This window comes from Phaenicophaeus curvirostris, chromosome 3 (genome assembly GCF_032191515.1).
Source record: "Phaenicophaeus curvirostris isolate KB17595 chromosome 3, BPBGC_Pcur_1.0, whole genome shotgun sequence".
Classification (NCBI taxonomy): domain Eukaryota; kingdom Metazoa; phylum Chordata; class Aves; order Cuculiformes; family Cuculidae; genus Phaenicophaeus; species Phaenicophaeus curvirostris.
In genome coordinates this window covers 33,119,419-33,144,662 of record NC_091394.1, presented here as the reverse complement: position 1 = coordinate 33,144,662, position 25,244 = coordinate 33,119,419, and the positions used below count along the sequence as shown (strand labels likewise).

Genomic DNA, 25,244 nt, shown 5'->3' with positions numbered 1-25,244 from the left:
GAGGATTCTCCTTCGGTATGCAGAGCAAACGGCAGGGGAATCAGGCAAGCAGATGCTGTTTTCTGGCAGCTCAAGTGAAAGATAATTTCAGGAAACTCATGAGGGTACAAGCTTTGCCACTTTTTATGTTTTTGCAGTACATATAATGTCCTTTTTTATTAGATTACAAAATCATGTGATCTGGAGAAAAGAGTGAAAATGGATATCTAGCCACTCGTGTGCAGAGGAGAGCGGGGCAGCTGACAAATGGAGAGACTCTGATGGGTCCCAACTGGAGACAGAAACACACTGGTGTGAAGAGGAACACCAGTGCTCTCCCATACCTTGTGTACAAGCAAAATTGCACTCACCTTCTGAAGACCCCTTGAAAATTTGAAACACTGGAAAATTGTTTTCTGTAGGACAAACAAGGAGGCTAGTTAGCAAATGGATATCTGCATGGAAACAGACGTTACACAACAGCTTGAGAGAACATTTCCTTCAAAACTTGAATTTATTATAAAATTATGCGAAGGAATTCTAAGTTTTGTTATTCCTTCAGAAGTACCCTGAGATGTGTAAGGGAACTTGCCGCTCTCCTAGATCTTCCTGCCCTGTGTTCATACTTCATAAAATTGAGATTGAAAGATGTTAAGAAGGCTGTTTTGTTGCCCCTGAGGGAGCTGCAAAGAACCATCATGATATACACTTGATCCATAGCTGGAAGAGCTACCAATTGGTCTGGTTAATGAGAGATGAAGCAGCTAACTTATAGCTGCAAATTTAGACTCTGGTGATGTCCTGATGGTCCAGCTGCATGAGCTTCCACACAGACTCAAGGCAGTGGCACATACACAGGTGGCAATTACTTTTGCACAGAAATTGTCCAAAGATTTTCTGGGGCAAAGCTGATGTTGGAAAGCTGGCCACAGAGCTGCATGTGGTCTCTCTCTGCATTACTTACCATTTTGCTGTACACAATGGTAAACTCAGTAACCTACCTATCACCATAAACCACAAGAGGGACGGCTGTGACCCCTGCTTCAGGACAGAGCAACACTGATTGGTTGGAGAATAATTGGATGAATCCTCAGGTCATGGAGGACTGAAGTTATCTGCAGACATCAATATTATCCACAGAAAATAAGAACTTCATTGTTGAGGTATAACTCAACTTAAAATGCATGGTCTTTGGTTTTAGTGTGGACCTTAATATATGACGCTGTTCTCAGTGGGGGTCTCTGTGCCTACATACATGCTGATGAAGATGCCAGTTCTCGAAGTGTTGAAAGTTGAATTGGGTCTGATACATGACTGTGTTTTAAAAAAATCAGTGGAGATAAAATGCACCAGTTTAAATTGGACTTTGAAAGGCAGTGCAGATCAGAGGACACCCTTTTCGTCTGGCCTGGGCTTGCCAGTGTCACTGATTTACATGAGTCTGAGAGTCTAAAAGTGTGGATCAGCTACATTAAATGCTACAACACTTCCTGGAGGACCCTTATTTATTTCAAGGCCAGTGGACGGTACAATGTGGCCTTCTTCAAGAAGACAACACCACCACCCTGGCTGCATCTTCCAGCTGTCATCCAGACATGACAACATCGGGCTGGCAGCACCACCTGCAGCTGCAGCTGCAGCGAGAATACAGCTCAATGACTCCTGCAGCCACTCTCCCCCTCCAGTCATTTTCATTCACTGCCTTCTTCCTCTTTGTTTATACATTGTTCTTTGTGCTTGTTAACTAATAACCAGCTAAGACAAAGTCGTCTTTTATCATGACTGATCCAAAAAAACATCCTAAAAGTAATACCCAGAGCAATGAAACATAGTTAGCAGCTTGCCAGATCCTGGAGCAGCTGTTACGAATCTGTGTTTCTCCAGACAGGTTGTCAGAAAAAAAATCAGTGCTGAAGACAATATCCACTGTGATGGGGTTTACTCAGGATGTTTTTCTCACTTTGTATATGGGTTGCATGTTGACTCTTTAAAGGAGCAATCAGAATGATGAGTCATTTCTATAATTCAGGAAAGATTCCCAGTACTTCCTCTCCCCCAAAACAAGACCACACCTAAAATCATCGACAATATAATAAAATTAAAAATTAAATTAATTAATTAATTAATACTGAGAAGGCAATAGGAAAAGAGATGTTGGTATAATAAAATCTATTGCCTTATATTTCAATTGGTTTATCCATTTGGCCCTCTATTTAACAAGAAGCTGAAACATTCTCTAATGTTGTCTGTTGCCACAAAATCAAGCCAACTATCACTTGACAAAAAACCCTAAATCAAAGTTGATTTTTTAATCTTGTAGCAGTAAACCCAAGCCTTTACATGAGCTGTAAACCTGATTCCTTCTTTAGCCGAAGACACTCCTTTATCATCAACGCATCTGCATCAAAAGGCAAAATTTAGCCTAGAGTAGTTCTTTTTTTATGATCTTCCCAGCAAATATTACTTTTCTATCCCCTGAGGCCATCCAGATATCCTGAAGAAATTAGAGACAAAGTTAGAGCAATTCTCAGCTTGAGGGATTAAATCAGCTTGTTGGAAACCCAGGATCAAGGAAGAGCATTTCCTTCGTAACTCTCTGAGCTCCTGTTAGGCTTAGCTTTGGGGTAGGAACGAGCCACTACCCGAGTCTTTAATCACAGCTTCTAAGAGGTGGTGTATGTGTTGTCTACTGCATTGCATGGTGGTATGGCTCCCAGTTACAAAAGTCCCAACTAGTTTTCTCCTAAATTTATCAGACTAAATTAGATTGCACTAATTTAGATCTCACTTTTAAAAAAGAATATGGACCCCTTGTGTGCCATGACTATACACAATTTTCTTCCCTTCAAGAAAAAGCAGTACATCAACAATTCAGCTGGTGCAAATTTCACTTAACGCCTGAAATATCCAGAATGTATTTCAAAATAAATTCTTTACTTCTGTCTAATTTTCCCCAGACCTGAAGAATAATGAACAGGTTTATGTCCCCCATAAGCCACGTGGCTCCTCAGTGGAATACCTCTCCCCGGCTTTCCAAGTTCAGTCACTTTCTCAGGATGCAATTTCAAGCTAGTAATACTAATAGTTCTGTGCCTAGCGTTCCTCTACTGTTAAGGACCTGGAACAACATACACAGGAGAAATGTTTGGTTTAGGTTTGTTGGGGATTTTTTTCCCTCTTGTGGCAAGCGCCATCATAGCCTCAGAATTTTCTTAAGTTTGTGAAACTTTTTCTGGAATTTGTTACGCTGCTGTCTTCTAAGCCTGTGCATCCAAGTTATCTTCACTCTTATACACTTTGCAGAGCTCATTACATTAATTGTTAATACATTACATTAATTGACCTTTCCTACAGTGAAGTGAACATTCTGCTGCTCACACTACTGACCATTTTGTGTGACACTTCTAGATTTGTAGCAGGAAAACAGATCCTGTTGGAAGATCTATCAAGGGAGCTTTTAATCAACCAGAATCCAGGATGGAGACAGATCCCACATGGATGTCTGTGAATGGTAGCAGATACCCTGTTCTTGTCCAGTCAGCTCACATGTAAAAAGATACGAGGAACCTTTGACAGGTAGCAGCTGCTGCCATAAGGAAGCATAATACAGTGAGTAAAGCTGAAGATGGTTCCTTAAAAACCTGTAAGTGTAAAAAAAAAATTAGTAAATCATAAATACAGTCACAAATTTCGACTCCACTGATTTAAGAAATAGTGCTATGATTGAGTGAGATTGGAGTCTCTTGGCCTGAAAGTCACACTGAGTTTAGCAGAGCAGAGTTTAAACTCCGTCTTGGAAAAAGACGGCTGAAACAACCTGGACCATCATCCAAAATGCAGAATGCACATTATGGGCACTGAAAAGCCACATGATGAGGCTGGTAGTGCCTTGTAAAGTGCATTTCGATTGAGTACATGTCTGTGAATAGAAACAGTTAAGAAAAGAGGAAGATGAAAGGAGGAAAAGAATCATAAATGTTAGAAGAAAAGCACAAGGAAAAAAGAGGCATAGGTAAGAAAAAACATTATTTTAAACTAAATTGCTGGGGGGGGTGTTGGGGAAGAAACTGAGACAGAGTAGAAAAACAGAAACATTATTTCCTATTGATGGAGTCTTACTGTTCAAGGAAAATCAAGTTGTTTTCCACAGTGGATAAACATTGCATCACATGAGAGAAATAACCAGCTCCATCAAACATTCCTCTAAAAGACTAAAATCTGGGATGAAGCAGGTAATAGAAAGAACCCAGGTGATATCCCAGAAGGTCTGGGTTTTAGAGCCCAGGAGCTCCAAGTGTAAAAAACACAAGGTTAAATGTAGGCCAGTTGTGGAGCCGAGGGAGTCCCCAGTGAGCAGACCATGGGCTAGAATTTCAGAAATCTCATAGCACTTCAGATTTACCTTCCACTTCACCATACTGTTTTCTGGTTCCACTGATGTGGAACACAGCTCTTTCCTACCTACTAGAGTAAGCAATGAGGGGAGAGGGGAAAAAAAGGAAGAAAAAATGAAAAGATCCAACCCCAAATACCAGTTTGAAATAATCTGTTGGTAGCTTTTGGTAGCTTTTGGTAGCTTTTGGAAGCTGACAGTTAGACAATAGCTGAACATTTAGAAGGCCAGCTAGGTTTTAATTTTATCTGGGACTCGTCTGTTTGAATAGCACCTGCAAACCTCCTACCACTTACAGCTCTCAAGTCCAAATTTACTTGCAGTCCCAGACACTGGAGCTGTCACCTGGGCAGGCACTGAGATGAAACAAGCCATTGGGGTATGCTGGTGCTAATAGTGCCAAGGTGAGGACAGCCCAGCACTGCATCAAAGGCTCCTAACAACAGGTACAACAATCAATAAAATTTATAACTAACTTATTTAGATGATATAAGGTACAGGTAAACGATAAGTTTTATTATATACAAACTATATAACTAAATCTTATTTGTTCATTAGGAATTCCAGCATGCTCTTAGTCATCTACAGTGAGGAGACAATGACATTTCCTCTGTGGTGCCTTCACAGAGGGGTCTGGGTGCATCTGATACAGGACCTCACAACAATTTGATGATAACAGCCCCAGCAGCCCTGGCTGGCTGGCATCAACCCAGCATCAGCAATGCTGAAAACACCAGCATCTCCCCTGCACCTCTCACCAGACACAGTCCTGTCATGGGTGGCATCCCCCAACCAGGCCCACATCACCGACTCTCTTAGCCATCAGTGCCTACCTATACCACTACATATACCAACAGGAGCCACAGAAGAACATTTAACAACCAGTTTAACGAGCAATAACCTATAGAAAATATTGAGAGAAAGAAACAAATACGGATATTCTAGGAGGTTTTCAGCTGCTTGCCTAGTTTTCCCTGATTTGGCTAATTACTTCTTTTCATTCATAAAATTCCAGTACAGAAAGAAGAGGGTTTTCCTGCCTGCTTTGCTTGTAAAGGCACAGCACCTTAGCAGGTAGGTAGACTTTTTGTTTAAATGAGAGCATAGGGAGAGCATAGGTTGTTACTGACGTGCAGCAGATTAAAAACAGAGGGGTATGTTAAAAAAGTTGCACTCTAGAATTCCTTGAATTAAACAATGCCTTTGTTAAAATAGTTACAGGAGAATAATTTTTCAGGGAAAAAATCTAAGTAATCATATTAAAGGCTTCCACACCTTGAGTTTTGAGATAGAATGCTTTAAAAAAAAATATAAAAAAAAAATCCTGTACCAACAGGAAACCCTGACTTCAATTCTCAGGCTCATATATCTAAGATTCCTTGTCAGATTAACCTCAGACTTTATATACACAAAAATCCTCCTCTGGCTAGAGGAAATAATTGAAAAAAAAAATGCAAGAAGAAAGCAGCTTTTATTCAGAAAGTCAGAAAAATGAGGCTTAGCATGTAAAGCTAGGCATAATCTTCACAGTGGAATCACTGGAGGCTTCCTAATATATGAAATATTTTTGGGTTTAAGCTCTACACCTCCCAGTCTCACTGTATGGTATTAATAGGCTACCAGGCTGCTAGACTTCCTATTGTTTTTTCCTGATAACTTTTTTTCTCTTTTGAGACCTTTTTTGAAGAACAGCAGAATGCAAAACCAATACATCTGTAATAGGTGAACAGCTGTCTCACTTTTGAGATACATGGTGCAGCTCTGTCCTCTAACACACCCTGTGCTGACTGATGGAAGACATTCCCCAGGTGTTCACATCCAGCCTGTAATTTCTCAGCAACTTCATCCTTGAGGGACAAGTGCATTAGCTGTGGCACTGGACTGCAAGGTCTGCAAATGTCCTTCACCTGCTGGCCTGAAGTTCTTGCTGGCAAAAGATACACTGAGCCACAACAACTACTATGAGCTGTGACAAATTGCTCTTCTTTTTTTTTTTTTCACAGAAAAAAAAGCCCAGTCCCACCCAGTTCTTCCTATAGTTTGTGAGACATGCCTTGGTGCTTCTGATCTTGGATGGCTTCTTCAAGATACTCGGCTGCTTATAGGCTTCCCTTTATCAGAAGTGGAGAAATAACACGAGTTCCCTTCCAACGTCAAACCCAGCTTCTTGTAGTTCTGGTGCAGACTTGGCCGAGGTGAAATCCACAGCCTTCTTTGCCAAGCTCAGAGGTGAGTTTGCGAAGTGTGGACAGTTAGCAGAAGAAGTGTGCCAAAAGCTTTCCCAAGGAGATCACAGGGATGCTGACCCAAAATATTGCTGTTTACTTGTGTTTTGCTTCTTAGGCCACCCAGCTCAGCTCCTGCTTTCGGTAAGAGCAATTCTTGGATGCATTTTTCCCCATTAAACAGAGTACTTGGATGCCAGTAACTTCGTTATATGTATCACATTGCAACATGACACACTGCTTTAGTTCTTGTACAACATTCAGCGCTTTTGTGAATGATATTGATTCTAGAAGAGTCTGATCCTGCTCTTATTGAAGTCAATGACAGGACTTCCATGAAACCCGATACCTGCTCACTATCCATTTAATCGCTCCTCAGAAAGCAATGAAAATATCAAGTGGCAGGAGGCAGACAAGAGAAACGCATTGCGCTGACTCTGCAGCGAGCCAGTTCTTGAGATCAGCCCAAGCATTAAAGCTGATCATAGCCCTAAAATGCTGTTTTGGTACCCTGGTTCAAGAGCATTGTGGGGGTGCGGTGACTGTGCTCCCTTCCCCCAGGGACCCCTGTCAGCTTCCTGCAAGGGGTCACTCTTCCCACACCACCAAGGATTTCAGCTAGGAGGTCATCTTTACCATTCCCTTGCTCCAAGGCACAGCTCCCAACATATACAGAGCCGGCCTAGTATGTAGTAAGAAGTCACTGACACCCAGCCAGACTACACAGGCTAACTCGGTTTACCCACCCCTCCCATTTTCAAGATAAGATCAAAATGATCCAGTGTCCAGTACCTGCTATTGAGGATAGCTGTTTATTAGGAGTCTAAGATGATCTCACTGTGATATATGCCACACACTGCTCTAGCTAGTGACATGCACATAAATTTTCCTTACCCATCCTTCCCTGGCATTCTCTACTGAAGATTTTCCCTCAAGAGCAAAACAAGCTTTGCATTGCAGGGAACCCAATTATGATCCCAGAGCCAGAATCTGGGTGTTGACTAACACTGCTGTCATGAATTTGCTAAAGAATTTCCCAGGTATCTTTGTCTTTTTTTTTTTTTTACATTTTTAGGGAAGTAGGGCAATACACACTGGAAAATGCACATGCCTGTCCTATGGTACTAAGCAAGACTAAATACTTGGGTATATTCACTGATATATTTAACAGGTTGTACAGGAAATCACTAGCTGTTCAAACATGTAATTGTGTGTTAACATGGCTGCCTAACAGGGCACAAACCTGCAATCATTCAATAATTGGACATTTTTCTTTCTTGATTCCCTGCGGACTGAAGTCAGCTTATACACCTTCATCTAAATTTAAAGAAAACAAAAATAAAATGACCTTTTAGGAGCCCTTGAGCATGTTGGCAATTGTGCCTTCCTAGTTGTTTCAACAGTCAGATAAACTCAAGAACAATGTTATTTCCTGGCCAGGGGAGTATAAAGTAAGCCATGGTTTCTCATATAACTGGCTTCCTTGTGCTCCCGAAAACTCATACTGCACAGGAAATGCTCTTTCCTGATGACAATTCAAAGCCTAGAGAGCTTTGGCTTTTACCTTATTTAAAAATAAATACATGCTAATTATGAGATAAAAATAAAAAAATCTCCATTCTACTGTGCTGTGCAATTCTGCTGCTTGGCATGGGCAGTGGGTTCAGTGCACTGTTGCTGTGAGCAGTGGGAAGGGCTGAAAAGGAAAAATCAATGCCATTTCTTGTTCAATTAAGTTCATTGTGATTCAGAACCACCTCCTCACACTGCAGAGTCTGCAAGAGATCAGTGCAGCAATCACTACCTTTTAGCAGCTTGCTTTCTCTGTCTGGACCTGCACAAGCCACTCACCTGCAAAGCATCACACTTTGCTCTGAGAAAAAGAAAGAATGAGGGGGGAAAAAACTCTCCTTACGGGACCCTCTGAAAGACATTGTCATAAATCACGGGTCTTCAGGTGGGTGTGTCATGGATGGGGAGTGAGAGCAGTTTCTCAATGAGTCATTTTATTTAGATGCAAGAACTACCACCGTCTTTTTACCCTTCAGTAAAAAGTTTGCTCTCCTTGCTGCCTTGCCGAGAAATATCTGCCATACATATCTTGCTGCTCAGTCTCGCTTAGGCTAAGCCGTGTGATGATCTGACTCAAAGTCTTTTGAAAGTCAGTGGAAAGATGCTGGTGAACTCTGCTGGACTATGGATCAGGTCAGACACACACATGCATAGGAATCAGGGGTTAGTAGTGATGGCTATCAAGAGGTCATGACTTAGGATTTCTAAGGTCTCTCCCACCCCCTCACCCATGATAGCTACTCTATGACAATTGTAAACCAAAACAAAAAAGTTATATTTTTGCAGTAGAATGGGGTAACCTGGAGAGTTTCTGATCCCAAGGCTCAGCCTGCTGAGGGTGCCGAAGTCTATCACAGTGCACAATGCCACCCCCAGTGCCAGACCAGCAGCAACATCCTACACACCTGCTCAGCACCTCCTAAAAGAGCAGCACAGGATGCTTATGAGCATGTCTCACTCTAGTGACAGGACAGAAAAACTACAATAGCCTGCCACTTTCCAGTCTGCCTTTAAGGGCTACTGACTGCTCCCTCAGCGGAGGCGTCTTGTCCAAGGCCTTTAGAGTTCAGTCCCAAATTACTAAGGTCTAGCAGAGCAAACAATCCACTACAAAACCTGAAGGCAAAAACCCTCAGGGGTGGCACAGGTAAGAAACAATATGGGAAAGAAACTTAGCTTCTTAATGTTACTGAGCAAAGGCCTTTGATGCTCACAAAGGTGATTTTAGATCCTGGATGCATGTTAATTAACGGTAATGGATAAGTGACGCATGAAACATCTTAGTCCACAGCTGTCCATAACACTTTCTGACTTCTTTATTGCACTGCTAGATCATGCTGAGGAGCAAGACAAGCCCTCAAGGATGCTGCTGGCTGTTTAGTTACTCCATGCACCTATGAACAGCAGATGAAGAACTGCTCTCGACTTTTCCAGCTGCAATCGCTTGCATAGCAGCTGACAAGTGACAATGATATTTGAGCTAATTATGTCATTTGTGGCACACACAAGACAAATGTGGCTCAAATGAGGGTTCTGAAAAAGGATGGGTTTTAATGAATGTATACTTCTGTTGAAGTCTTACATCTGTGAAAATACTTCCCAGTTCACATTGAGAAGCAACTTTCTACTCATATTCACAGGACTTAACTCTGTCCTTTCTCAGTTTCCAGTGTCCTAAATATGTTCCTAAAGCTAATAGTGGCGAAGGAGGGCAGTGAAGATGTTTCATATCCTCAGCATCTCTGCAAATCAGGTTGCAGACGAATATATGGATCCACCCTTCTTTTCCTTGTCACAGTGCTCTTTTCACCTTTACATACATTCTTCTTCACAGATTTCATCCTTCCTAAGAAAGTGAGATCTCACTTGAAGTTCTTGTAATGCATGTGTGACTGGCAGAACATCTGTCCTGGCAATGTTCTCATCAGCCCACAATTAATTAATACATCATTTTCCTGCTCCCTAAATCCCCAATTTCCCCTCAATCTGTGGTTTTCATGACCAAGGATTGATGAAGAAAAAGTTGAAACGTAGAAGCATTATCTTCCCATGATAGCTGGAAATCTGGTGTGGCTGGTTCTTCAAGTATATATTTATGTTTTTTTCTAGAACAAATCATATTGACTGTTATAAAGAAAATTCAGAGTGATATTTCAGTTATTGAAGTCCTACTGTAATTGAAGGTCAATAGCTGCTCTGGCAGTAGATACTCTATAAATCAATGGAAAAAACACATGAATCAGAATATCACCCCACTGGGGAACGGTCCATCTCACTGTGGCCTATAGAAGTTATGGTGCTGACATCCTGGAAGCAGGAAATGTTCACATGCCAGCAACTTTTAGGACTAATTATTGAAACATACTGAAGATAAAGGATGTGTGCAGCCAGTTTGCGTTCTGGCAATGGCATTGTTATTCCAGACTCACAGCTTGGTTCTGAACCAAGGTCCAGAACTCTGTTACTGGTATTTGCAACCAGAGAAACTGAAACAATCTTAGGACAATGGGAGTATGTTCAAGGTTATTCTCACGCACTCAGGATGACTGATATCTGGACCAAGGTATATATTAAGGATGTTGGAGAGTGATCAGCAGCTCTGGCTTGGTACAAACTTTGCTATTCCTTTTGCGGTGTGGATTTCACTGTAATGAAGCGATCACTGGAATAACCTCCCAAGGGATGTGGTGGGGTCCCCAGCACTGGAGGTTTTCAAGATATAACTGGACGGGGTACTAGATAATCTCATCTAGGCTCCCTTTTCTGTGAAAGATTGGAGCAGATGATATCGGCATGCCCCTTCCAACCTGGACTGTTCTATGGTTCTGTGCTCTATGATAAAGGTAAGCCTGGATGCCAGGAAGTTCACGTGTATCAGCCTTTTCACAGCCATTTTCCAAGTCCACATACTCCCCTCCAGCCTATGATGAAAACTGTACAGACTGGCTTTAGGTTTATGTTTCTTGAAGGAAAATTTCAGTGGTGAAGATGCTAAGGATTGATACTGCTTTCTTCTGAGACTGCTTTACTGAAACCATCCTACTCTTTCAAACATCCACAGGCACCTTAAGCAAATCATGTGTTGCAAACATAATTGTAGTGGGTGTGAACTCCATCTGGCTAGAGCAGTGCAGGCTCGCATACCTCCCATCAGTTTGCCTGGGCTCAGCAGCAATGCAAGTGCCACAATCTGATATAAAGGGGTCATGCTAATAAGATGCAGAATTTTGAGTGCACACACAGGCACCCTTCGCAAAAGGAGGTGCAGTTAAATGCAAACAGTACTATTTCTGTAACAGATAGTGCTTTCCTTACTGGATTGGCTGGCATGAGCTGGTCATGGTCAAGTGACATCTTGTTTTTTTAAGACTGCTTTTAGAAAGAGAAAATTACTGAAGAACATACATAGAGGGTGAGCTTTTCAAATGAACCTAGTGAAGTCTAGCATTATGGTTTTCCCCTTTCAAAATCCCAGAAGCTGAGACTGAAGATTACATTATTCTAACCACTTTCTATCAGATCGCTGCTTTTTGTGTCAATTAGGTTACAAATACCTTACCCAGCATTTTCCATTTTTTAAAGATTCAGTATTGAGCAATTACATGTTTTTACATCCACTAAGACACATACTTTTTTCTTTCTCAGTTTTGTATTTGGTACTATAATAACAGTTTATTTTTTCAGAAATACATTTTCACAGACATCAAATAGCAATGATTTTCATGGAGAATGACAAGCGCTATGTGAGTACTAGTTTCTAAGCAGATGTGGGGCAAATTCTGGTCTGGGGTGCATAATTTTTTCTGCTTAAACGAAGTCAGACATATCCAACCAGTAATGAAGCCAGCTGTCTAATGAACAAGACCACCCAAAATAAAGCTTTAAAAGTCTGGCCGTTAGCAAAAGGTATTTCTTTAATCCTTCCAGTGTATTCTCATTATTTTCCTACTTAAATAAAATCTTGGAGGATCATACTGTGAACAGCTACACATTTATCAGCTAGGTTTGATATTTGCATGTATTTTCTTGGCTGGCTACCTTCCTCTAGGGAAAGTAGCAGCTGAGGGCTGGGAGCCACAGCTCAAGGTACGACTAAGCTGTAAAGTATCTGAAGGATTGTAAAGTTGTTGGTCTGTCCTCCCTTCTCAGGGTACCTGTGAGACAAGAGGGTATGTAGAGAGAAGTCACTGGCTTCTGTTTCATCTCAGCTTTGGGCTGGATCTCAGGCTGATTGTGAGGGAGAGTAAAAGCAAACGGTCACCGCCTGGTAGAGGCAATATTACTGCAGGATGAGCTAAGAGCGAATACGTTTCTCACACACCCGTAGGAGGGACTTTTAAATATCACTGTGATCACTGGACCCTCCCCTCCAACCTAAGCTGATGCTTAGAATAAATCAGTCTCTGAGTGACAGCACCAGAGATTCGGTTTTATTCCTATTCCTAGCCTGCGACCCTGAACCAAGGAGCTCACGGTGTGAGCTGTTTGAAGAGGTATTTCACAAAAAAAAAAAAAGATGAAGGGGGAAAGAAATACAGAGGTGCAGAGCAGAGCCAGCTTTGCCTTTTTTGAGGTTCAGCCATGACAGCCAGCCGAAAGCTAAAGGAGAAACGCATCCGTTAAACACGGCGAGTCCCCTTGTGGTAGATGGTTTAGATGGAGCTGAGCTCACTTTAAATCAGCTGCCCAGCACACTGCTCTCCTCCCCGCAGTGACAGCACAGGGCTGCCCACCCAAAGACTTACCCAACCACCTCAGCACACCGTGCAGCCCACGCTGAGAGCGAGAGCTCTCGCCGCTGCTATCTCTGGCAGAGCTATATCTGGCCAGCAGTCGTAGGCTCCATCCGTCTGCCTCTGCCACGGCGGCAGCGATCGCACGTGGCCGTACTGCCGCTAACCCCAGCAAGTGGAGCATGAGGTGGCCGTGAGGATGGAGCCCTTTTTCTTAAAAATAAGGGCAAAATCGTGCTGATGAGCAAATTGCCCTAAGAAGGATTGAGCAAGGTACCATCAGAAGTGCCTTTTCTAAAACGTGTCCTCAACATAAGAAGCATATGGAGCTGATGGAATGGGTCCAGAGGAGGGCTACAAAGATGAGCAGAGGGCTGAAGCACCTCCCGCAGGAGGACAGGCTGAGAGAGTTGGGGTTGTTCAGCCTGGAGAAGAGAAGGCTCTGAGGAGACCTTGTAGCGACCTTCCAGTACCTGAAGAGGCTACAAGAAAGCTGGGGAGGGACTGTTCACAAAGGCTTGTGGTGATAGGACTAGGGGCAAGGGGTATAAACTGGAGAGGGGCAGATTTAGGCTTGACATAAGGAAAAATTTCTTCACTATAAGAGTGGTGAGACACTGGAACAGGTTGCTCAGGGAAGTTGTGGACCTCCCATCCCTGGAGGTGTTCAAGGCCAGGCTGGATGTGGCCCTGAGCAGCCTGGTCTGGTGGGAGGTGTCCCTGCCCATGGCAAGGGAGTTGGAACTAGATGATCTTTAAGGTCCCTTTCAACCCAAACTATTCTATGCTTCTATGATTCTATGATACACGGGTATCTCTTAGAGACAGACTGCTATTCAAGCACCTTCTAACACTGTTATGAAATAAAAAAGAACTGTCCCCACTTAATCCTGCTCCCCAGCTTCCAGCAGAGCTGAGAGTGCTGCTATTTGAGATGCGCTGAAACTGCTGGCTTTAGTTCAGAATCTATAGCCCTGCAGGCCCCTTCCTGGGACAAGGAAGGTGGTAAAGCTGGAGACAGGCTTGAATTTCAGACAGGGTTGGACTGCCCCAACAGTCAAGAACATTTACAGGAATTTGGCCAGGCCCTTTTTGCCTCTGTAATTGGTGCCTTTAGCTGTTAGACTTTTTTTGCTGTTGTTGTTTGGCCAGAAAAAAAAACCAAAACAGAAATGGCTGTTCTTATGAGATTCATGGCTAGATTGCCAGAGGCTCCAGTAGTTTCAGCAGTGATGGATGTACCAAAAGCCAGATATTAAGCTCTTACTGATTGTGCATTGGAAACTGTCCTGAAGTTCATTCCAAAGCAGATTTACATAGTCTAATGTCAAAATCATGTTCAAGTCAAGCCTTTTCAAGCCAGTCCAAGCTTTAACCTGAAGCTATAGCTTGTCTGCCTTCAGAAAAAAAAGACAACAAAAAACAGTTGTGGACAAAACCATAGCAGATATGGATGTATAAATAAAGCAATACAGTTATCAACAGGACAGAGGAGCAAAATGAGAAATGCATCTTCTTGCAAGCTCCAAAACCTGGTGTTCCTGCAAGGGTGCCTTGTCCTTCCAGCAAGCACAGCCACAGGTGGCCCAGCTGCCAGGAGCTGGTAGGTGCAATGTTCATATCCATGCACCTCAGCCCATGCTCCTTTCATTCTTTTCTTTTTTTAATGCTGACAGTGTGCTGACTGAGCCACAAAAGACCTTTCGGGTTGTCTAACCTATCCTACCCTGATAAGGACAGGACTTCACATTTTAGTATCCACTTTGGTCTCTGTTGCCATTACAAAAGTACCCATTGCCAGCTGCCAAGAGCAGAGTAAAACTGTTTTGCCTTATGTCTGGCTTAAGCTCAGACCTTTCATTCCTTTGAAAAAGAACATGGTGCAAAGTCCAAAGCTTAGCCTTAGCCTACTTTCTGCCACCAATGTCTAGGAGTGTGCAAAAGACAACTCTACTCTAGGTTGCACCTTCATGGCTGAATGAATGGAAGGGCAAACTGCCAGGGGACATGGCACCCACTGCCTGTGCTTTGCTTTGTATTCACTACTGGGTGTCCACGTGCTGAGCTGGCTCTGGGAGCTGGCTGAAAATAACCCTTTTTTAAATTCCTCAGGTTAATTTTCAGCCAGCTCTGTCCTTTAATTCAGTTTTCCATTCATAGTGGAAATCTATAAATAAGAAGAAAATGGGGAACATAAAGGAATAGTGGTAAAGTGCAGAGGAGACAAGCCAGGCCCCAGCTGGCTGCTGGAGTAGTTACCCAACATTATTCTTGCTTTCAGGTTGAAGAAACAGAGGTTGGGGGGTTCACAATGGCTTTAAGAGGATGTGCACACATGAAGCAAACCTAAATGGGCATCGGCATTCACCAGCACTATTTTGTGAATGGTAGCAAGGAAGCATCTCATCTTGCCCTCCAGCCTGCTTACTTCAAGTTGCACTGATTCATTTAACCCCATGCAATCCCTCTCATTGCCTAGCGGGCTTCAGGCATTTGCGGGTCATGGGGACCCAGTCCGGCAGCCGCTGTCCCTCTGTCACTGAGGTCTGAGGATTATCACGGGTGCCTTGTAAAAGAGAGGGACCAACAGATATCCCGGCTTGCCCAGGGTGCCACAGCACTACCAGCACGGATGGCAGAAGTCAGCGATGAGCTGAGGGAAAAGAACTTTGCAGTGGAAAAGCCCATGGGGAAGGAGTATTGGCTGATTAGTCTGCTCTGGGAGGGAGAAGCCCATCCTGGTACATGGAAGTTCCGCCCACGGTGCTGTCCAGGCAGGGATGACCTCGAGGAGGCTCCCGGGAGAGGGTCAGGAGCCCCCCAAGAGCACCAGCCGGTGCCATTCTCTGCCCCCAGCCCCTTTTCCCACGCCCCCCACCCGCCGCGGCTGAGCGCAGGCAGCGGGGACGGGGGAGACCAGCTCGCCCCCCCATCTCCCCTGCCCATCGCAGGCTGGGGGTGACGTCATGGTGGGGGAGGGGCGGCCAGGGGGAGGGGACACCCCCTTTTCCCCCCATCTCCGCCCTTCCCTTCCCTCCTCCGCGCTCCCAGCCCCGACGGGGCGGCTGTTGAGGGGGGGGAGGGGGTGGATTCTGCGGTGCTATCCCCACCTCCGCGGGGGCGCGGCTCCTGTGCGTCCGTCTGTCTGTCTGTCTGTCTGTCTGTCTGTGTGTCGTCCCCCCGCCCCCGCATCCTTCCGTATCCTCCCCCCGCCCCCGCATCCCTCCCGCCCCGTCGGGGACGGTCCTGGATGCCGCCCCCCCACTCTCTTTCCTCAGCCACGCGGGACAGGAGAAACGCGAAGGAGGGGGGGTGATGGGGGGGGGAGTTTCTCAACGATTAATGGGGCGGGGGGACACGGGAAGAGTGGATAAATCCAGCCTGTGATGCCTATAAATGGCGCTTCTCTTCCAAGGTGCACATTTAAAAGAGAAAATTAAAAAAAAAAAAGAAGGGGAGGGGGGGAAAAACCCGGTCCGTGTCATCCCCCCGCGTCAGGGCCGCTAGTGGGCGTGAGGCTGTACTTCCCCCGCCCCCTCCTAATGGAGCGAACCATTCCCAGCTAGTCCTCCTCGCCCTCTCCCTCTGCCTCCCTCTTTCTCTCCTTCTCCTCTCGTCTCCCTCCCCCCCCTTCCCTCCCCTCCTCCTTGTCTGCAAAGTCCTCCGCTGCTCGGAACTTGTTGGCAATGCCTATTTTTCAGCTTTCCCCCACGTTCTCCAAAGTAACTATTTAAAGATCTGCAGCCGCAAATGGTTTTACTAAATGTAGGATGGGACTTAAGTTGAACGGCAGATATATTTCTCTGATCCTTGCTGTACAGATAGGTAAGTGGACTGCCAAATTCGGTATATACCGAGTTGCGCGGCTGCTGCATGAGAAGCGGGATGTGCGAATAACCTGCGCCGGCCACCGCGGGTTGGGGTGGGGAGAGAGCCCCCTGCTCTTTCTGCCTCCCTCCCGGTGGCACCTTCGCGGTTCTTCACGCTGTCAAGGCTTGGGGGGAGCCGCAGGAAAAGGAGCTGGTTCTTTGTTCCTTTTACATCACTTTTTGTCGTTCGTTTTTCTGCATCGGGTGCGTGATCGTTCGTACTTTCCGTCCGTCTCCCTCTTATTCTTCCTCCTTCCCTTTTCCCTCCGTCCCCTGTATTTGTGGTTCCTTTTCGGGTATCGCCTGCATTCCTTTCCACCGACAATTTGGGGACTCCAGTGCTAAGAAATCCCCCTCTCCCCGAGGTCCAGAGAATTAAGAACCGGTATAAAATGGCTTGCGAGAGATCTAGCTGGAAAGTTTTTTTTCGCAGAAAATCAAGGGGATCAGCGAAAGACTCCCTTTGGGAACTTGGAGGCTTTTCTTTTTGCAGAGCAGCCTAAAATCAAACAAAACCCACCGCTAACTTAAAAAAAAATATATCCACCCGAGTGTGGATATTAAATAAATACAAATTATTAAGACATAGCCAACTCCCACCTCAAAATCGTTAATTTTGTGCTCAGAGAACCGCTGTCAAAAAAAATTAGTGGCTCCAGAAACCGTATATATATGTTATGTTACTTAAAATAGAACAGGTTTCCCTCCACGCTGCTATGTGTTTTTGTGTGCTCGTTGCTGTGTTTATTTTAATATCTTGGGGTTTTATCTGGGTCTTTTTGGTTTACTCTCAGGTTCATTCTATTCGACATTGCTGATTTTTTTTTTGTTGTTGTTGTTGTTACAAACGTTAAACAATCTTCAAGTTAATAACCACTTCGGTCCTGTACAGGCAAATTTTAAAGATAATATATTGAATATGTATTCCCGAGCATGATCAAAAACTGTTCTTCAAAGAAAGGGCGATTAAACCGCATCTTTCATTATCTGGATTGGCAGGTGTGAACAGACCTTTGAAAATGTTTGCCTGCAAAGGAATTCTGCTACAATAAAAAAAAAAATGCTCGGCATTGCTATGTAGAGATCCTTTCACTCGGTCACCCTCCTCTTCAGACCATCTCTGCAGCATTCTGTGGGTATCAAAAAAAGGGGAGGGGGGAAAGGGGGGGGGAGAACAAGAATGACAGAAAAGAAGGAGGTGAAATGCACTGAACGAAGAAACGAAAAGAATAAGAAATATTGCATTGAAATGTTGACCTCTGGAAACCGTGGATATACAATGCAAATCCCTCCATTCCTATTACCGTTCCATTTTAACTGATGCTGAACTCTTCAGAAGGCCATTTTCTGTACTGTCAGAGAAAAGCGGGAGAAGGCATTATTTGGATGCTATCCTTGATTTCAGTCCTTGCATTTTTTTTGTTTGTTTCTTTGTTAGTTCTTTTGGCGGAGGAGGATTTTCTCTCGTTTGTGATTATTTGAATGTACCTAGGGAGGATTTTATTCACGGCGAAAATTCAAAAAGGTAGCTAGAGTCACCGGGAATCGCTGTTCCCGGGCTGGCGTGAGCAGGAGCAGTCGTTTGGAAAGTTACCCCCAAATATTGCTGCACACCGCGGAGATGCTGGCGGTGCGGAGGCTTTGCGGTGCCCTGGGAGAGAAAGGAGGATGGCTTTGAAGCTCGTGGAGGGCTTGTCTCCCCTCTGCTTCTCCTTCTGTATTCCGGGCAACCCTCTCCCTCATACCCTCCGCCCCCGAAATCCTCTTCTGGTTGTCGGTGTGGGGTTTGCAAAGGGCTTTTTACCTTTACCCCGCGGCTAGAATGAAATGGATGTTCGGCTCGTTCCCAAAATGGCTTTAAAAAAAAAAGAAAGAAAGAAAGAAAGAAACAGAAATTTATTTATTTATTTATTTATTTGTTTATTTGGGCAGAGGGGATTGGAGCTGTCCGGCATCCCTGACATTTTGGGAGGTGGCTGAAGGGAGGAGGGCGCGGGGACTGAGTCTCCCCAGAAGGCGCCCGGAGACAGGAGGGGTGCGGACTGGTCGCATCCATAGGACAGGAGGGCTCAGAAAACGGGGAGAGAATTTCGGGAAGGGGCACGATCCGTTGTGGATGGCTCCTGCGGTCTTGCTGCATCGCCAGATGCTGCACACCCTTGTCTTTGAAGGACGGGGAGAGGGAAGGTCGGGGACATGGCAAAGCACAAGCGACCTAGTTCAAGAGAAATATGCAGGACTCTCTCTCTCTCTGCCTTTTTTTTTTTTCTTGTTATTATGGTTGTTGGTAGAGTTTGGGGCGGCTTTGGTGCAGGGGTAACCTGAGCAGAGGGAGCAGAGCGGGCACAGAGGGCCAGGCCGCCTCTTGGACGGGCAGGATGCTCTGAGCCCTGCTGGTTCCCTCTGCCACCTCAGGGCAGGACTCCGCTTCGGACCCCGCGTTTTCAGTGCAGCCCATCACGGGTTTGGAGAAATTCGTGGCGACTCCCCCTCCCCTTTCCCGCTTTGGCTGCCGGAGCGGGGTGGCGCGGGTTTTATAGGACGCGGTTTTACCCTCGGGATGCTCCTCAGTTCTTCTCTATTTGTTTGCCTGTTTTGTTTTTTTTTTCCCCTTACCGTAGCCAATGTCTGTAGCCTGCTGGGGTTTTGATGTGACGGCTGGTGCTGGTTTGTGTGTATGTGGAGGGGAGTGGCCACCGAGTCGTGTTAGCGGTGAATCGAACGGCGAGAGGGGGAATCTGGGCTGAAACAGTCTTCTTTTGGAGTCAGCCATTTAGCTTGTAGTCGGTGCCCAGCAAGGAAACACACACCGCCCTGGGGACGCGGGTGGGGAGGGGACCCCCACCACAACACCCCCGCACCCCCCGGCGGTGCGGGAGCTCCTCCTAAAGGAGGCGGGGGACACGCACACACACAACTCCTCCCGCCCCCGCTGACATTCGGGGTCGATTCCGAGCCCGGGAACACCGCGGCGTCCCCAGCCCTCGCCCAGAGGCAGGAGAGCGGCTGGAGATGAGAATCCCTTCCCCGCCGAGCCCGGGTACCACAGCCCGCCGGCTGCGGGGCGAGGATGCTGCGGGGCGAGGATGCTGCGGGGCGAGGATGCTGCGGGGGCCGCAGCCAGAGCCCTGCGGGAAGCGAGGTGCCCCTGCACCCCATCCCGTCCCCACGCAGGGCCTGCCCCAGCAGTGACAGAGATCTGAGGGATGGGGGACACACCATCTCACTCAAGCCATAATTTATTTTCTTACCCCGCTTGCTGGAGGTTGGTTTGGGGTTTGTCACCGTTGTGCTTAACCTAGTGCCCGTTCCTCGCATAATTCCGAAGGATGCTCGAGGCAGCACGTCTGGGGGAGCCAGATTCATCCCTGCCCCTTCCCACTTCGCTACCCCGAGCCCAGGCAGCCGGCGAACTCACAGCCGCCTGCGTGGCTTTGGGGTCCCTTCTTTTCAGCTCTTTATGGCAGCTCTTTCTACTATATAATAATAATAATAATAATAATAATAATAATAATAATAATAATAATAATAATAATAATAATTTCTTCCTCTTCTTCTTCTTTTTCTTCTTCTTCTTCTTACTATTATTATTACGATTATTATTATTAATTTCCCGCCGCGTCTTGCACGACATATACAGAGCCACCCGGAGCCGCGCTGTACGCGCGTGTGCGCGCCTGTGTTCGCACGGAGAAACGCGCCCGCTTGCTTCGAGGCGGAATTTTCCTAACAAAGGAGCAGGGAGCGCACCTTTCACCTCCCTCCTCCTCTTCTGTCCGCCCCTCAAAAAGGAGAAAAAACAAAAAAAGGAAAAAGGGAGAAAAATAAGAAAAATGAAAAAGAAAGGAGAAAAAAAAAAAAAGGAAAAGAAAAGGTTGAAATGAACGCCGCTAATCCAAAGGCGCTGAACTCTCCGGTGCTAAAAAAGGGTGAAAAGCCCCCCGACTCACGTCCTGACTCGGTCCCACCGCCCTCTCCTGCCTCCAAACCATCGGTCCTGGGAGGGGAGCCCCTTTAGCGACTGGGGGGGTCGCAGGGAGGGGGTCGGGGGTTGGGAGGCGTGCGGGGGCCGGCGGAGCTGACCTGTGCCCCTGCCCCCCCAGCGCACCTGGTGCAGGCGGTGAGAGCGGCGGGGCGGTGCGATGCGGTCTTTAGGGGCTTCTCGGACTGTTTGCTGCGGCTGGGCGATAACATGGCCAACTACCCGCAGGACCTGGACGACAAGAGAAACCTCCAAACGATCTGCGCGTAGGTCTTTCCTCTTTCCTTCGGGGTCGCGGGGAGGGGGACGGGGAAAAAGGAATGGGGGAGGAAGAACCGGAGGTGTCACCCAGGGATGGAGAAGGGGGAGAGAAGTTGGATGGTGGAGGTGGAAAAGGAGATAAACGTGGGGTTTGGCGCTTTGGGGTTGTTTTCTCTGCTCCAGGGTCCCTCTAAAGCACTGCCGTGGGGATAGGCCGGGCTTGGGCAACAGTGAAGTCTGGAGGGACCTTTTCCAATGTCTTACATAGTTTTTCCCTCCGTTCATACGGGTGGGTTGTTGGCTGGGTATTTTCACCCATTTCTTTTTTTTTTTTTTCCTTCCTGCCCAGACCCTCCCTTGCATTCTTCCCCTTCTCCTGCATTGCACTGGGATGCTGACCTTAGCTTGTTATCCCTTTCCTTAGTGCTGGCAGGCTCTGGGATCCGCCCCCCCTGGGCGCTCAAGGCAGAGTCGGGCCGGGTGGAGGCAGCTCCCTCCAGCCGGGGATGAGGAGGCGATTCCTCGGAAAATAAAATTTAATTAAAAAAGAAAATATCCCCAGCCACAACACTAATCTCCCTGCGGCAGCCCTCCTCTATCCCCTTGCACCTCTCTCCCCACCTCCCCCTGATCCCTGGGGGAAAGCTCATTCCCCCCCCTAGTTTTACCCCACACCGGGCACAAAGGAGAGGAGAAGAAAGGGGCAAAGACAAAGGGAGGAAAATAATACCAAAAAGGAAAACAACAACTAAAAATAATAAAAGGAGAAAAAGAGCTCGTCTTGCAGAATCGGCACCTTGCTCCCCTCCTCCCCAATTCGAGGAACTGGGACAGATGGAGGAGCCCTAAATTCGGGGTAATTATCCCCAGAGTTCAGTGTAGTGACTCTTACCAGGGAGAGGGAAACCCGGGGCAGGTGGCAGGGGCCAGGGAGCCACCTCGGCTGCCCTACTTTGGGGTCTCGGCAGGGAGGTAGAAAGGGGAATTTTCGTTACGTCTGATAAAAAAAAAAAAAAAAATCTGGCTGCGCAGGGTACTCTCCCATCCACCGGCCTCTGTTTCTAGGCACAAACTCCCTCCACTGGAAAAACAAAATATTAAATTAAGTCATACTTAGAAACGAGATAATAGGGTTTTTTCCCCCAATTTTGCTCCCCAGTAATCAGAAGATGAAGGACGTGAAATGGGAAAGTGAGATGGAGAGGAAAGGGAAAAAGGAAACGGGAAGAGAAAAGGAAACGGGAAGAGAAGGGAAGAGAAGGGAAAAACAAGACTCTATAACCTTCCTCTCTTCTCTTCCTACCTAGAGATTTCTGAGCCAAGCATGACTTTGCTGCACCCACTAAGGCTGGCACCTCGCTGTAAATGCTGAGTTGCAGTTTACCTTGTGTCCTGCATGAGAAATAAATACCCAGGGGCAGCAGCGTCCTAATGCGATGTCCTTTCACCCCGGAGTGCCGGACCAGAGGTGGTCCTGACCTGTAAAAAGCACCTATTTTCCAAGCAAGACCCTTTCCCTGACCACCTCCCCGATTGCCTTTGCCTTGTGCCGGGATGTGTACTGAAAGAAGATGGGGAAAGATTTAATTTTCCTTTGGGAGATGCAATTACAACAGAAATACTGCAGGAGAGGCACACTCTCAGACTGCGGCTTCTCGGTATCTCATTATTTATTACAAATGTAGCAAACATTGGGAGTCTACAACCGGCTTAGAGTGCTCATAAATTAGAGTCTGTAGGACTACTTAAAAAAAAAAAATAAAAAAAATCAAGATCCAAATTTGCAGGAGCCTGCTTGGAGGCAAGGGGCGAAATAAAAGGCAGAGGGCAGCTTCGGGGTGATTTTCCATGACCCAGGCATGGAGAGGAAAAGTCCACCCGTCCCCAAGGTGGGACAGTTGGACGGGTCCTGCCCGGTGAAGAACCCTGCTCCAGTTCCCTTGAGAACAGAAATTAAAAGGAAAAGTGAAAACGTTTGGAAACAACTGGAAATAATCCTGGGGAAGGAGAAGAAACCCTTCGCTTCCCACAGACCTGCTCTGGATGGGGAGCCCCCCCCGCGCCTCTCGCCGCGGGCCAGTGCGCCCAGGGGGGATGAGGGGGGAAAGATGCTCCTTCCTCCTCTTCTTCCTTCTCCTCCTCATTTTCCTCCTCCTCCTTCCTTCCTGCCTCCGCAGTCGGGGCTCTCTCCCGCCCCCGGGGATCCCTCCCAAGGGTTTCTAACCCCGCACCGAGACCCTCCAGGATGCCTCCTCCGCCTGGGAAAAGCGAAGCCTTTCCCACCCCCGGATCGAAAAACCCTGGAGAGGAGCCCGTGGACTCCCAGGTTGTGTTTTTGCCACCCGAGGGGCGCATCCCTCCTCCCCCCTGCCTCAGGCAGATACGACCCTCCGGCAAGAGCGATTTTTTGCACCATCCCGAGCCGGTGCCGGAGGCGGGGTTGGGGGGGTCTGGGGGGGAACACCCGAAACCAGAGCCAGAGGCAGCCCCCGCTTCTGCAGGGGGAGCCGCTTCCCAGAGCCAAGCGTGGGGCGGCCGGGGAAGGCGAGGGGACGAGGACACCCTCCTGGAAACCTGTGTCTCGAGGGGGAGCAGGGGCCGGGTTTCAGGCTCCTCCGGGAGGTCCCGGGTCCGAGGGGCGCCCCTCTCCCCCGGGAAGGTGGGTGCTCGCCAAACCACTGACGCCGGCTGCTCTCCCCCCTCCTGCAGGTACTGGGACGATTTCCACGCCTGCACCCTCACAGCGCTCACCGATTGCCAGGAAGGAGCGACAGACCTCTGGGAGAAATTGAGACGGGAATCCAAAAACCTCGATTTCCAAGGCAGCTTATTTGAACTGTGCGGAGGCGGCAGCGGCGCGGCACCGACCCTCCTCCCGCCGGCTTTGCCCCTGCTCCTGGCGGCTCTGTGGGCCGCACTAGTGACCTGGCTGCCTTTCTAGGGGGGCGACACTCACACCCGCACCTTCTCCATGTGCTGGATCTATAGAGGAAGTGTCCATCCGTTGCTTTGGGGACGTTGTGCTTTTCTGTGGTTGATGATGATGATGATGATGGTGGTGGTGGTGGTGGTGGTGGCGGCTGCTGATGGTGAAACACCCGTGTAGGACTGTGGAAGCGTTCTCCCTTTATTTTTGTTATTTCTTTTTTTGTGTTTTATTTGCCAAATGTTACCAAACAGGCAGCGGCGCGCAGCCCAAATCGGACCTCAGCTTTACTATCGCTTCGAATCAAAAAATAGAACAAAAAAAAAATAATATACCAACTCGAGCCCTCGTTGTGCAAAAGCAATCTCAGGAACGGCTCTGGGCCACCTAATGCTAAGGTTATAATCGACCGGGATACCTCCCGGTGGGCCACGGGCTCCTCTAAAAATGTGGCAGAGTGCGAGGCGAGAACAAAAACGCAGACAAAAAAAAAAAAAAAAAAAAAAGGCACTGGTGATGAATCCGAGGCAGATGTCCACGTGTGAAGCATATGGTGAATAATTCACAATCTCTCATCTTTCCTCCACAGTCGCTTGTTTTTTGGTCATTCCACTGCAAAAAAAATTAATTAAATAAATATATAAATAAGAGCATTTTTCCTCGAGGGGAAAAAAAAAAAAAGAGCGAACGAGCGAGCCAAAGAGGGAAACGAACGGTTAAGGAAGGAAGGAAGGAGCAAAAGAAAGAGATGTATCTAAATGCCCGGAGGAGTGAAGGAATGCTGCTAACAGATCTCTGAGAGTTTACCTTTACTTGCTGTTCGAAGGCATCTTTCCGAATTCACTGCCTTTAATTTTTTCCTCCTTTGTTTTTCGATGTTACACATACCAGTAAAATAACTGAATATCCAACCGTAGAGATCACAAAAAGGGGGCTTAAGTGTAAACCTAAAGAAAAAAAAAAACAACTGCAAAATGATTTTGAAAAAAGAGCCTTGATTTTAAAAGAGAAGAAAAATGTAATTAAAAAAAGTTTATTATAAAGTCAATTCAGCAAAAAATAACAAAAAAAAATTTGCTACAAAGTATAGACAGACGTATAAAATAAAAATTATTGTTTGAAATGAGGCTGTCGTCCTTTTTATAAAATATGCCTGGAGAATCTCGAAAAAGACAGGGCTTTTAAGGCAAGGAAGGCTAAATCCCAAACCGCTCCCTTGATGAACGTGGCAATTTCAGTTCAAACAAGGACAGAGCGGCTGAAGTGGTTAGTCTGAGCTTTTCTCCCCTTCTCCATCCCCACCA

The 25,244-nt window shown here is 46.5% G+C and overlaps 1 protein-coding gene across 1 annotated transcript; it reads left to right on the top strand.

Moving 5' to 3' along the window:
- The first annotated feature begins 16,380 nt into the window (after positions 1-16,380).
- NRN1 (neuritin 1) lies at positions 16,381-24,270 on the top strand. Its single transcript, XM_069853584.1, has 3 exons — positions 16,381-16,727; positions 20,875-21,019; positions 23,724-24,270. Exons 1-3 carry the CDS (start codon positions 16,673-16,675, stop codon positions 23,953-23,955), a joined length of 432 nt encoding a protein of 143 aa, XP_069709685.1. The 5' UTR covers positions 16,381-16,672; the 3' UTR covers positions 23,956-24,270.
- The last annotated feature ends 974 nt before the right edge of the window (positions 24,271-25,244 follow it).

Bases quoted from the DNA above. Each gene is read 5' to 3' on its own strand.
- NRN1 (XM_069853584.1), top strand. From the start codon at position 16,673: ATGGGACTTAAGTTGAACGGCAGATATATTTCTCTGATCCTTGCTGTA. The intron at 16,728-20,874 runs GTAAGTGGACTG...CTGCCCCCCCAG, and splicing joins GATCCTTGCTGTACAGATAG to CGCACCTGGTGCAGGCGGTG. The intron at 21,020-23,723 runs GTAGGTCTTTCC...CCCCTCCTGCAG, and splicing joins AACCTCCAAACGATCTGCGC to GTACTGGGACGATTTCCACG.